Genomic DNA, 14,344 nt, shown 5'->3' on the forward strand with positions numbered 1-14,344 from the left:
AGCATCTCTCTGGAGGGCCTGAGGGGTAACAGATAGTAGCAAAATACCGGGGAACTGAGGCCGTCAGGGGCTCTCCAGCTCTTCTCCCACTCCCTCCTGCCCCCACCTAGGCCACACCAAAGCTGTGTGTGGCAAAGCTATGTGTCTTTGCCAATGGCACAGAACTCTTTGGTGCCTCAGTTTCCTCCCCTATGGCAGATGGCCATTCCAGAGAGATAGAGAGGGAAGGCAGGAAAGGGTAGCAGGGAGCACGTGGGAGTACTCCTCCGGGCAATTTGCTGCTGATTTGGGCAAGGGCACTTCTGCCCACCTCTCTGCTCAGTACTCTCATGGTGATGCAAGGCAAGGGAGAAGGGGATCTGCCATCTGTGCCTCCCACTCTTCCCAGTCCTGTCAGCTTCCAGGACCATCATCAAATCATTTTCCCTTATCTCCCAGACCAGACCACAGACTTGATCACTTCCCAGGTCTTTTTGGGGATCAGGACTTGATCTCAAAGATTATCCAATCCTACATCCAATTCTTCATATTCTTTTTTTTTCAATTCTTCATATTCTTATACAGCAGCCCAGCACATGGTCACCTAGGCTCCACTTACATGCCTTTAGCGACAGGGTACTCACTACCTCCCAAGGTAGCCCCTTTTGCCCTCATGTTTACACATTCTTTCTCACACTGAGCTGAAATCTCCTCTGTGTCTGCTGCATGCTGGCCTTGAAAGCCACACAGCAAAGTCTCATTCCTCTCGTCTTCCATGCCAGCCCCCCAAATATTTGAAGAAAACAATCCAGTCCTGCTCATTTTTCTCTTCATTGTATCAGAACAACCCTAGAGTCTCAAGGTGTTGTCCAGGGTCTCTGATATCCAGATCCCTGTCCATCTAGGTTATACCCAAATACAGACACATCTCAATCTGTCACTGTCCTTCCACCCCAAATGGACCACAGTCCTCAAGGAATGATCTGATGGCACAGAGCATTCTAGACCAACAACACACCTCTATTCTGACTACTCAATACATTTTTTTAAATTTGTTTATTTTAAGTAGGCTCCATATCCAATGTGAGGCTTGAACTCATGATTCCAAGATCAATAGTTGCAGGCTCAGGTGCCTGGGTGGCTCAGCAGTTTAGTGCCTGCCTTTGGCCCAGGGCATGATCCTGGGGACCCAGGATCAAGTCCCACATCAGGCTCCCTGCATGGAGCCTGCTTCTCCCTCTGCTTCTCTCTCTCTCTCTCTCTAGGTCTCATGAATAAATAAATAAAATCTTAAAAAAAAAAAAAAAAAAAAGAGTTGCAGGCTCTACGGACTGAGCCAGCCAGGCACCCCTCAATACCTTTTAAAGCAGCAGAAGAGGCTAAAGAGTGGCTGATCAGACACTGAAAGCTGGTACCGTGCTCCACAAGCACAGTAAAATAGCCGCCCCTCCCAAATCAGGACCTGTCTGTTTCGTGGTAAATATCAAACTATATATATATATTTTTTTCTCCAAAAATCTGTGCTGGGATCCCTCAGCCTGTGAAAGAGCGTCACACAAGCCTCTCCTCTACCCTGATCAAACACCGCTGGGCCCCAGCTTGGGCACATCTGCTGCGAGTCCAGGTGACAATGGGAGAAAAGATGACAGCATCAACCCCATAAACCAACAGAGGTGCTAGGCCCACCGCCTCCTGCGGTAACACAGCACAGTGCCCGCTGAGTTACAGACTTCTGACATCTGCTCCGAGTGTCAAGAGCAGGGGAAAGGTGAGGCAGGTTCTAAAGCCGTGAACCATCCCCAGGTGCCCCCAGAGCTCCAAACGGAGGCCCCAGGCCCAGCTTCTGCACTGCCCGGAACAGACAGTCCACAGGCCAATCCACCACTGGGCCGACTCAATTTTCTAGTTACCGATCTTAAGTACTTAGGCATGTGCTCAAAGAACATACATCCCTTACAGGGAGCTGAGAAAGGGAATTGTGCTGAGGAACAGAATAATTGAATCAAGATTTCTGTCACGCGGCTCTCAGGCCCTAGACCATGGGCTTTTTTTTTATTTCCCCTTTTCCTGACCACGGTCTTACAAACTCCCAGGGGTTCGTTTCTCCTCTCAAACCCATTAACGTCAGCCACACTGGCAGCCCATCCAGGGAACGGAGAGCCAGGTTAAGGTAGGGCCCTGTCCAGGACAGAGACCCAGGCAGCAGGCGCACGCAGGGGTTGAGAAAAATCAACTGGGAAGATTGTCATCTTTGTAATCCCAGAGAGGCCAGGGGACTCCTTCCTTCCAGGCCCAAGGGCAGAGATGAGATGATTAATTTCCTCAAACCGCTCCCCCACCACCACTGCTGGAGGCCCTCTGGGAGAGTGTGCACAGTCCTTCAAGAACCCACCTGCTGACCACCTCTGCCCCCGTGTGCCCTCCTCAGTGCAGGGCACCCAGCTCTCCCTCTCTTCCCAGGAGCCCCAGGAGAGGGTGCGCCCACATCCTGCATACCCTGCCCCCAGGCATCAGATCAGCACACAGGGCTTCTTACAGACCACAAAGCTCAAGCCACATGGGTTCTGCTAGGCCCACTTTCTTCCACCCAAGGGGTGAAGATGAGGGCAGGCTAGCGGGAAATCCGGGAAATCCGCAGGCCCAGCCAGCACCTGGCCTGCCCCTCCCAGAGCACGCAGCCCCTTCCCGGGTCCACCCCGCCTGGGGACTCAGGCGCCCTGCAGGCAAACAGTGGCTCTTGGCTTCCACCCCGACTCATCGCCCCAAAGCAGATCCCGTTAGTCCCCCCAGCACAGGGCGGCGTGGGCGTCTCTTACCTTCATCTCTCTTGCGCTTGTTGGTGTCGGCGCTGGGGGAGGTGATGCCCAGGATGCCGCTGATGGAGTACGAGGAGCCGGCCGAGTCCGTGCTCACCGACGACACCTGCGTCACGGAGCCCGTGGACACTGCGCAGAGGGAGAGGGGCGGTCAGGGCCGGCCGGGCCGTGCGGCGGCGCTGCGGGCCTCGGCGGGAACAAAGGCGCTCACCCTCCACCGGGATGCGACGCCGGCCCAGCCGGGTGCAGACGCAAGTGTGCGCGGAGGACGCTCGCCCTGTAGCAGTGGCTACACCTGGGCATAGGAGCCGCCCTCGGGGGCCATTTGCCCGGGTGTTCTGCTGCTGGGGGGGGGGGGTGGTGGATTGCTGGGCAACTAGGAGGCCTGGCGGCGCAGAAGGGAACACAGGAACGTGTCAGAAGGGCACTAGCTCAAATCCAGGCCTGTCCAAGGGTGCAGGAAGCAGGGGGCTAGAGGAGAGAGACAGGGAGAGGGGATCCGGGGCCCACCAGCAGCCAGTGCTAAAAAAAAAAAAAAAAAAAAGGCTTAGACTACACTACTCATTAGACAGGTAGATGAGTACACATCCACCCATCCATGCAGACATAAATACCTGCACACTCATACACTCAGCCAGCAAAACTCCAAATGGCAAACCGTTCCTTCTTTTTATAGTTCCTCACTGTCTTTTCTCCTTCCAGTTCACCTGGATTTCAATATTTCATGTTAATTATGTAATAATGATATGATGTATAATAGAATATGTACTCCCACATACATAATATATATTGATATATGGAATAATGATTAACATGTTCTGAGAACTTACTCTGTGCCAGCCATTACCGAGGCATTATTTTGTTTAATTCTAAGAACAACCATACAAGGGAGGCGATGTCATCTCCTGGGAAAGGGAAGGGAACCAAGGCTCAGAGAGAGGAAAGTGACTTGCCCAAGGCCACAGGACTGAGTCACTAAAGTCTGGACCCCAGAGTAATCCGTTTCTCGTTAAGTAATCATGAAAAACGGTAACATGCTTCCCAGTAATGCAGTGTTTTTCATTTGATGGTTGCAACAACCTAAAGTGCTATTATTCTCCTCATTTGATGAATGAGCCTCCACAAGATGAAATGATTTGCTCAGTGTTATCTAGCCGGTAAGCAGTAGCACTAGGATTTAGCTTCCAGTCTACTGACTTAAAGTCTAGTTTTCCCCTGTCCAGAAATGTGGGCCAAGGTTAGTGACTTATTGTGTGTGGCTGAGGCCAGGTCTCTCTATTCCTCAGGAAAAGCAAGGGGGAGGGGAGGTTTTGTGCAAGTTTCACTTTAACTCCTAAGCCCAGAGTCCAAGGGAAAGACGTCAGGGTCCTCCCAAGCTATACAACTGAATTTCCATTTCTGGGCTGTGGGAATTCTTTCTTGGTTCATTAAAACCTACAAACCAATCTCAGACACATTTCCTTGGGCTATAACTAGCTGGAGGCAGGTGGAGCTGCCTTTGACTCTAAAGTGTAGGAAATTACTAGAAATGGTGGTGATTGCGTGAGAAGCTGTTTGTTGCTTTCCTTGGAGCATATCCAGCTCTTGCTCCTACAGACCTAGAGGGAACAGTGCCTTTCTTCTCATATCTGAGTTAGATTTTAGATCTTCCTTAGGAGACACAGAAGTAGAAATCGTTAACTTCTCTTTTCCTTCACCAGAAGAAGCTCCTCAAAATAGATTTATGCAAATCTCACAACCTTTTCTGTATTAAGGTGCAAAGAACAGAGGAAGAAAGAAGATCACAAGTCATTCGGTACTTTAAAAAACAACAACCACATATAACCAAGGCTCGCCATGTTGCAGACAGAGCCAATGCTATTTTGTGACTGCACTAAACTAGGACCCAAGTTCTTATTCTGACTCCACCACTTAACGAGCAGTGTGCCCTTGGGCTAGTTATTTAACCGCTCAACTTCCATTTCCTTACCCAGCAACAAGTTTGTAAACTATCAGGGCCTGTACACGTATATGATAGGTTTTTCATAAAAATTTCTGAGACAAGACAAAGCATTCTGCTGACCTACAAGTAGAATTGTTCCTCTAACCCAACTACAAGAATATTATCAGGTACTCTTCGTCTGCTATTCATTGTTCCGTGATCTGAAATAGTTCAAGCTACAAGTGAAATCTCAGCCACAAACATTTCCCCAGAAACCCTCCTCAACCCTCTTCACCTCAGTTCAACCAGCTTCACCTCTGGCTCACACAGCACCGTATACTTTCTTCTTGAGCCTTATCTCAGTGCTGTGCCAACTTCTCTTAACTAAGAGAATTCCCGCATTAAACTGAGAAGCCCTTGAGAAAAGGGATTTGGTCCTGCTCCTTTAAAATACTAGCCTCTTGCGGGGATCCCTGGGTGGCGCAGCGGTTTAGCGCCTGCCTTTGGCCCAGGGCGCGATCCTGGAGACCTGGGATTCGATCCCACGTCGGGCTCCCGGTGCATGGAGCCTGCTTCTCCCTCTGCCTATGTCTCTGTCTCTCTCTATGTGACTATCATAAATAAATAAAAATTAAAAAATAAAATACTAGCCTCTTGGGCAGCCCAGGTAGCTCAGCGGTTTAGCGCTGCCTTCAGCCCAGGGTGTGACCCTGGATCCAGTCCCATGACCGACTCCCTGAATGAAGCCTGCTTCTCCCTCTGCCTTTGTCTCTGCCTCTCTCTCTCTCTCTCTGTCATGAATAAATAAATAAAATCTTTAATAAAATAAAATACTAGCCTCCTGCAAAACAGGGGCTTGGCAAACACTTTTGGAATAGACTAATAAATAAAGAATTGTTTTAGGGGTGCCTGGGTGGCTCACTTGGTTATGCATCTTCCTTCTGCTCAGGTCATGATCTCAGGGTCCTGGGTTCGAGCCTTTTCCCTCTGCCTCTGGCCCTCCCCCTGCTCATGCTCATTCTCTCTCAGTCTCTCTCTAATAAATAAATAAAATCCTTTTTTAAAAAAAAAGAATTATTTTATGGGAGGGAGGAATTCTCTCTTACCTTTATCCAAAGAGACAACCATGAAGATTCAGAAACCTCAGGGAGCACCTAGTGTGAGCCTTTCAGTCCACAAATGGGGAAACTGAGGCTCAGAGCAGTGAAGGGATACACAATTCACTGGATGAGTTAATGGGAGAGCTAGAAGTATAAATCCGGCCTCTGTCCAAACCCCATCACCACAGAGAGTTCAAGTTTTCAGTTAAAGAGGGAGTGACAAAGATGTGGAAACATTACACAGTCCAAAGCATTATGAAGTGACAGTGATAGGCACTGTCAGAGGTTTACTGAATGGTCACCACGTTCCTATAGTAGAATAACCTTCCCCCCAGAGGTGTTTCCTTTATCCCAAGTGGTGAAATAATGTACCTTAACGAGACACATGTCACTGTCATCTCACAGTCTTTGAGGGGAAGGGAAAGGCAGGGAAACCTCTGAACTGAACTCTTCAATAGAAGGAAATAGGACCCCCATGCTTACACGTCACGCTCACTCAAACTATCTCCCGTGAGTGTCAAAAACCCCACTGGCAGCCCCTGACAGTTCATGGAGTACATGAGACTGAAGCAAGAGAGGGAGAGAGAGAGAGAGAGAGAGAGAAAGTTTGGGAAGTTTTGCCACATCTTCACTCAAGACTGCAAGTGCACAAAGAATTGTAGAAGGGCTGGTTGATAGAAGAAAAAAACACATTCAAAACTACTTACTGACTAATGATGCAGAAAATGTTATGAATAAGTATCCCTTTCTTGATTTATTACTTTAATTATCTGACATTCTATAGACCCCCATTAGTGGATTTTTTTTTTTTGGCTTAGATTTCAATTTTCTGTCTCATGGTGAAAGCTATTTATCATAATAATCAGTAAAATTCAAAACCTTTTAGCAGTATTTATAAAATTCATTTACCAGGTTCAGCCCTTGGAGAATGACAAAGAAGGCGCATTAGTACGTGTGCCGAAGTGTTTTATGCAGAATTATCTGTCCATAAGAATGATTAAAAGTTCTTTAGAATATTTGGAACCCATTAGATTTTTAAATTTTTTTAAAAAGTTCTTCTTACCTATACTGTGACTGGAAGCTGGGACCGGCTGGTTGGGTGGTTGCTGTACTTTTGTCCGGATGATCCTGTGGACAATTGGGAAAAAAAATAAATGGCTATTTACCATAATGGAGAAGATATCCTGACTAGCTATGCACAGACATCCAGAAAAGCAATATCAAGCTGGGGCAGAGGAGGAAGGGGGTTATGACCCCAGATTGGGAGTTAGGGGGTTAGAAGAGCTATGGACTAGTCCCAACTCAGCCCCTACCTCCCTGGGTGTCTTTGAATAACCTGCAGCCCTCTCTGGGATTCACGTGCACCTTCTGTAGAAAAAGGATGATATGTTAATATTACGAATGGGCATCTTTTTCTCTGGAGCAGCTGCAGCTCCAGAAGGAACTCCCTGAGTGTCATTAGGGAGTTTCTTCCCTTCCCTGGACCTCTGCCCCTGCCCTCAGTGGAATGACACCGAACCAGGTGACCTCTCTGTTCCCTGGAGACCCACATGCTCTGTTTCTCTGCCTTAGACAGCCACAGGAGGAGTCACAACCCCACCCATTCAAAATTACTAAGGAAGCAGATGTGTATTGCTCTGATCCTAAAAAGAGTTAAAGTGCTGCCAGGACATACCTAGCTGGCTTTGCTAAGAGGAACCCTCCAAAGCTGCCTTGTGCAAAATCTCCTGGTTAGGCTCCAACAGGGCCGGGAGCCAGGGGTGTCCTGGCCTGTCTTTCCAGAGACTTGCTCTAGTTCTAATATGATGAACATTATTGTGACCCTGGGCAAGTCCATTCCATTGTGGGCCTTTGATATAATGAGAGAATTGGAACAGACCACACTAGTTACTTCAAGTAAGTAAATCGTTGTTTTTTTTTTTTTTTCAGGGGGAGGGAAATCTTGCAGAAAAACCCACTGTATAAATGAGGTAATAATGGTACTGCCTTCTCTTTGCACCTGGCAGCTCTGGTGTTTCTCTGCAGAATGTTGGGCTTTGGGAAGCTCAGTCTGTAAATTTCTATCTGGAAAAACACACTGATATGGGTCTCCTCCGTGGGACCCCAAGCCCTGTGTGTCACAGGGTAACCAACGGGGCCTGACCAAAAGCCCCTGTGGGGTCTACAGGAAAGTTCCTTCCCTGGCATTTGGGAGAAGGGTAGGTGGTAACAAAATGCTCAGCTTCTTTGGAAAAGTTGTACTCCAGCCTTCAACTACTACCTTCTAAAAAAGCACTTATTAGAGCTTCACTTATTAGAGCTTTTCTTAATTATAAAAGCACTTTGTGCTCATTGTAGACTATTGGGACAATAAATATAAAGAAGACATCTAAAAATCACATTTTAGTATATGCAAATCACATTTCCTTCATGCTAACATCCCTATGCATATTAGGAAATATCCATTTTCTATTAGCAAAGTCAACACTAAATCACACATACAGTTGGTATCCCGCTCTCTTCACTCAGTGTCTTATGAGGGGCTTTTTCACATTCCAGACCATTATTTCTGGAAGTTCAAGTTTCAAGGTGCACTGGGTCTCCAGCTTATACAAATGGGGAGCAGTGAGGATGCCCTCACTGGGTATGGCCTCTGCCTTCCGGGATCTCACAGCTCATCGGTGGGCACCCAGGCAGCTCAGCACGCTCGGCTGAGAGCCTGCAGCGGACATTTCTCTTCACACCACAGCCCAACCACAGGTCCTCTGGAGTCCAGGCCCCTTGAGCCTCCAGGGTCCCTCGCCCTTTTCTGTGAGTCAGCGTGAGTGTTGCATCAAATGCATTCAGTGTGCATGCATGTGTTTTCTCCGATATTCCAACCATTTATTTTAACCAAGCAAATGTGGAGCACATTGACAAGGACCTGGAAGTGAGGTAGTCTTTTGGACCATTTGGAATTAAGCTAGGATCTAATGTTTGTATCTTTGTGTATGTCACCTTCTCTGTGGATACATGTGTGTTTGTTTACAGAAATATGCTCAATGAATATATGGATATATAAGATATAATCTGTGTTACGGTTTACGTATATACAAAAGCATGGTAAAATATAAGAACTATTTCCTATATTTTCCAGCATAAAGTCCTAACTTTTAGAAGTATTGTCTAGACCTTAAATTTAAGCAAAGAAAATTATATGTCCCTTATTTTTCTTTTAAAATATTTATAAATCATTCAGTAAGACATTATCAATTGTTATAAATCATTGAGAGGCAGCTGCAGTGTATTGATTAAATACACAGACTCCGGAATCAGACTACTAGAATTTGAATTCCAGTTTTCCAGTTTGCCAGCTGCATGGCCTGGAGTAAATTACTTAACCTCTCTGTGCCTCAGTTTCTTCATCTGCAAAATGGGACCAAGAAGCGTTCCCACCTCATAGGGTTCTTATGAAAATTATACTAATTATTTAGAATAGTGGCTACGGCCTAGGAAATTCTCTACAAATGTTAGCTATTATTTTCAGTTGTATCTTCATAACAACTAAAGACCAGCTTCAACCTTAAAAAGTTCACATTTTCCACAAATCCCTGAAAAACATAGGGGATCCCCCTTGGGAGCTGGGAAGGGGAAAGGAGCCATCCCCACACCCTATTTTAAGGCTGTTGTGGGGCCATCCTTTATAGGCGAGACCAGAATATAGGGAACCCTCCAAAGCCGTCCCCAGGGATAGAGATTTTGCCCATCTGCTTGCAGCAGCTGCCAAAAAAAAAAAAAAAAAAAAAAGAACAAAGAGCATTATCTTCCACTGAGAAGAAATGGTAGTGGGAAGAACAAGACTAATTGAATCCTAGCAATTCTTTAAAATTTTAAAATTAACAAGCAATCATCAAAACTTGTCACAATAAGAGTCATACTCCGGACCTTTTCTAAACCAGAGACAGTCTGGCTAACTGGCTCTTAATACTAAAAAGTGTATAGCCTCTACTCCGCTGAGCATGAGCATGACCCTGGGTGCCATGTGAACCTCCTAGACATCCAACAAGGAATAGAGTTCAGCAATCAACCAATTCCTCCAAATTAGGAAACCAAAGCCCAGAGTGCTCAAGTGACTTGCCCAGGGTAACACAGCAGGTCAGCCCAGACTCCGGTCCCATGCCTGAGCACTTTTATTTGAACCACATTCAAAGGAAAGGGCCCCTCTGCTAAATGTTTCTATGAGACACATAAAGCCTATTTGGATTCCAAATCCATTTAGCAACTGAAGGACTAAAGTCCTAGGGACTTCAGGCATTACAGGCATTTGTAAGGATCTGATCTCAACATTATCGTCACTTCTTTGAAAGGCTAGGTCTTCCCAGATATATCCCCTCATTGCCCCCCTACACACACACACACAATTACACTGAAAGAGACAATTATGGCGCATTTAAAAAGGAAATAGGAAGATAGGGCTGAAAAAAATAAATAAAAATAAATTTTAAAAAAGTTTTTTTAAAAAGGAAGATAGAACTGAAGAGATACCCACATCTAAGGCACTAATCGAACTGCCACTGGTGCAGTAAGAATCTTGGGCCATCAGCTGTGCTAAGAATCCACAACCAAGGATCCAATTGGGCCATGCTGGCAGAGGGCCCACAGGTGACATGCAGGCAACTGACGCAGAAAAGAAAGAGGGAATGGGAAAACAATCTCACAAGTCTTGCTGCCCAAGTTCAGATGAAGAGTAGAGTTTACAAACTGTCATTCCTCAGGCCACATCCATCCAGGGACAAGCTTTGTTTGGCCTGCACGGTATTTGTTTTTATTTGAATTAGTTTCCAGTATTTGCAAAGTGGGAGCTTTTGCATAAATACATGGATTTGTAGCTTCTTTTGAAAAATCCTTACACCTAGCTATACTGAGCCCACTGTCTCCCATGACAACAACCCGTTGTGTGAACTACCACTGTCCTTCTAAGTGGGAATGCCATTCACGACGCCCACCACTTGGCCCCTGATTTAGAGCCATGGGACTCGAACAGAAGGCAGGTTCCATGCCACCCATTTCCGTCAGCTCTTGGGCAGTCACCTCCAACGGCCACTCGGGCTGGATTCTAAAAATCCTTGATGCAGCCTGTGCAGGATCCCAGCACTTATTTGTCCTTAGGAGACCACATAAATGACATGGTTTGTGTCCCAGGAAATCTCCCACATGCTCAGCAGAACAGGTTTTGTGGCGCTTAACTCCATGACAGTCATGGCTTCCTGGGTTGGCTCCCAGAAGACAGCGGGAAGGCAGATACTTGTGGGGGTGGACAGTGGAAAGGACACGGTGGCCACTGAAATAGCTACAAATCCAGCCACCACTCCCTCCTTAGCTGTTTGAAATAGGGGAATGGTGAGAAGTTGCCCCCAAGGGAGACAGGGGCTGGGAGAGAAATCTCTGGACTCTCATACCAAGACATCTGCAAGACAGTTATTTAGAAACTGCATCCATTTGAACGAAGCACAACCTTGCCTTCATGTGGAAAATAAAACTGCCTGCTGAGATGGCTGGGGCTTTCTTGGGCAGCATGGGGGTGGGGGGAGCACAGGCAGCAACAGTGTCCCACACCTCGTTTATCTGCGTTGCTGGGTTGGCTGGCTAAAGAGCAGTAAAAGCTCTGAGTCAAGAGTAGAGGAAGGAGCCAGAGGAGAGCCCTCCCCGCCCCAGGGTGTGCAGGAGAGGGCTCTGAGTCACCGAGGGAGCTGCAGGCTGGCAGCAAAGCACACAGGCCACAGAGTGCATGGAGGCAGAGTAGGAATGACTGTTTTACTCCTCCTGGCCTCTCTTCCCTCGGATCTTCAGTTCCGTCACTGGCTAAGTCCTACAGAGCAGGGGCAGCGGCAAGAGGCAGGCCCTCCTCTTACCATCAGGGTCCCAGGCTCTACTCCTAGCTCTAACCTCAAAATCATCATTCCTCTACACTCCCCTTCTGGGCCTCAGTTTCTATACCTGCCACAGAACAAAGTTAAGCTTTGAGGGCTATAGGAGACCACAGATGTGAAAACACCTCAGAGGCACAGCCACCGCTGCGGACACCCAGGAGGCCCCAAGGCTAGCGGTGGCCCCAGCAACTAGCAACCAGCAGGCAGAGCTGCACGGAGCAGCTCCAAGCACAAAGCATCAGCTGGTCCCTGGTCTCCCTAGACACCCATTCAAGTACCCCTCACAGCCTTCACCACCCCTGTCAAGCTACTGTGCTCCATTTATTTCATATGTTCCTTTCAAATAACTTATTTTTTGACTTAAACAGATTTATTTTCTGAGGCATTTCTAGCTCTTTACTATAAATGGGAGGGCTAGTTCATTAAAGTTCACACTGACCAGCTTGGTGTTCTAGTTATATTTTTCTAAAATACATTAAAATTAATTCATTATAAAAATCATTTTCATCCTGTATTACAGAAAATATAAGCTGGAGCCCTGCAAATGATTATGCTTATCCTGTAAGGCTTTTTTTTTTTCTTCCTGAAATTAGTTGCCACCATTTAGAAATATGGGGATTTTATATATACCAACACACCCGCATACATGCACACACAAATCCTAGTTTCAAGATCCTCTTAAAGGGTAGAAAAATTCTGGGTGTTTGGTGACTCAGTTGGTTAAGTGTCCAACATCTGCTCTGGTCATGATCTCAGGGTTCTGGGATCGAGTCCTGGGTCTGCTTTTCCCTGTGTTCCTACCCCCAGCTCATGTTCATTTCTCCGTCTCTCTCTCTCATTTTCTCTCTCTCTCTCTCTAAAAATAAATAAATAAAATCTTAAAAAAAAAAAAAGAAAAAAGGAGTGGAAAAATTCTGGCAAACACTGGGCCTGCATTCCCAGCAGCATTCAGCCAGAGCTAAGAAGGACCTGCCCCTGCAATACTGCTGTGATGTCTGGTTTGCCACAGCCCCAACGTTTCCCTGTCACCTCACACGTAGCCCGCCTTGCTTATGTTACTGCTTGGCCACAAGCATTAGAATTTGGGATCCCCATGGGCAACCTAAAGTTATCTTTCAAACTATCAATTACATGTAGGCCCTACACTGGGAAATCCGTGGGCCCCCAAGGCCTGGCCATGGGTTTGGCAGAGGTTTCCTCTGCAGAGCAGGCTCCTGCCACTTCATTGCTATAGGAACTGTACGCCTCACTCCACGTTAGGGTTTTTGGAGATGTGGGAGGAAAGTCATGTTGCTTTGTGTGATGGAAATCCTGCAATGAGCCAGAAGTAGGAGACTCACGAAGCACATCAGAGCCCCTCGTAATCCAGAGAAAGGAGCATCCCTCCACCCCCCGCCCAAAACCTACCACAATAGTTGTTACCTTCCCAGCTAACTCGGGCTGACCAGACCTCTAATATGCACCCGATTCCCATCCTAGACAAGGAAGCCCCTCTAGAACAGAGACTAAGAGACAGTGTCCCCAATTCCCCTCTCTCTTCTCAGCACCTTGCAGGATGTCTGGGCCAAGGTAAAGATTTGCTGAGAGAAAGAAAACAGGCTAACGGTAATGAAACAGCAGGACTCAGAACGTCAACACACACTCTCATACAGTGATTCTGTGCATTTGAGTCAACGCAGAAGAAACCACCGCTGGGCCCGGAAGGGATCGCTGAGACTTTCTAGTCTAACCACCTCCTTCAGCCAGGGGTCAGGGGTCTCCTATGCCCATTCAGGCTCTGTCCTGACAAGGGGCAGGTGTGACCTTGGAGAGATAGGAACTGATTATGTTTTCAGTCTGCTGGCTTCTCTCTCTCTCTTTTTTTTTTTTCACGTGGAGTTTAGACAACAATCATTTCTGTTTATCTCACAACTTCATCCTTGACTTCTGTGGGTTTAGATGGAGTTGAGACTGCATCATCTACAATAGAAAACTTTCTTTCAGGAATTCTCCCCCTCCTTTTTAAAATATTTTATTATTTATTTATTTATTTATTTATTTATTTATTTATTTATTTATTATTGAGAGACACAGAAAGAGGCAGAGACACAGGCAGGGGGAAAAGCAGGTGCCCTGTGGGGAGCCCGATGCAGGACTCGATTCCAGGACACTGGGATCACGACCTGAGCTGAAAGCAAATGCTCAACCTCTGAGCCACCCACGTGCCCCTTTTCTCGGGAATTTTTTAAAGCTCTGAGAGCCCGTTTAGACACATCCCAGATCAAATTGTGGAGAAGAAGGTGCCTATGTGGCTCCCGGAAATATCCCATGCCTGGGTATGGAACCTACTCATGCTATTTCTCTGGTTCTTTCTCTCTGTGGGTGAGATTGAGGGTAACTGGGTAGAGGGCAGCCCCTAACTCCACAGCATCTTAGTGTCCTGGATGTCACTTTTGGAGATCACAGACCCACATCAGAACCTCCAAGGTGTGGGGCTCTCAAAGAGAGGAGGAGCTTTGTCAGGGCCACACTTGGAGTTCCCGGCAGAGCTGGGACAAAGAACTAAATCTCCCAACTTTAAGTCCAGGCTCGATTTTCGAGCCACTCCATGGCTCAACCTCTGCCCAAACTGAAGACAGGGATTTTATTCCTGGGAAGCTC

At 46.9% G+C, this 14,344-nt stretch overlaps 1 protein-coding gene across 8 annotated transcripts in view; it reads right to left on the reverse strand.

Annotated features, from left to right (window-relative positions):
• The window catches only part of PAX5 (paired box 5), a 195,609-nt gene that overhangs the window by 161,376 nt on the left and 19,889 nt on the right, over positions 1-14,344 (reverse strand). For all 8 annotated transcript variants that reach the window (XM_025432587.3, XM_025432589.3, XM_025432592.3 and 5 more), the window contains exons 4-5: positions 6,880-6,944; positions 2,796-2,924 (exon numbers count right to left, since the gene is read on the reverse strand). In XM_025432587.3, coding sequence (XP_025288372.1) covers positions 2,796-2,924; positions 6,880-6,944 — 194 coding nt within the window. The remainder of the gene's footprint in view (positions 1-2,795; positions 2,925-6,879; positions 6,945-14,344) is intronic.

Source organism: Canis lupus, chromosome 11 (genome assembly GCF_003254725.2).
Source record: "Canis lupus dingo isolate Sandy chromosome 11, ASM325472v2, whole genome shotgun sequence".
NCBI classification, from domain to species: Eukaryota; Metazoa; Chordata; class Mammalia; order Carnivora; family Canidae; genus Canis; species Canis lupus.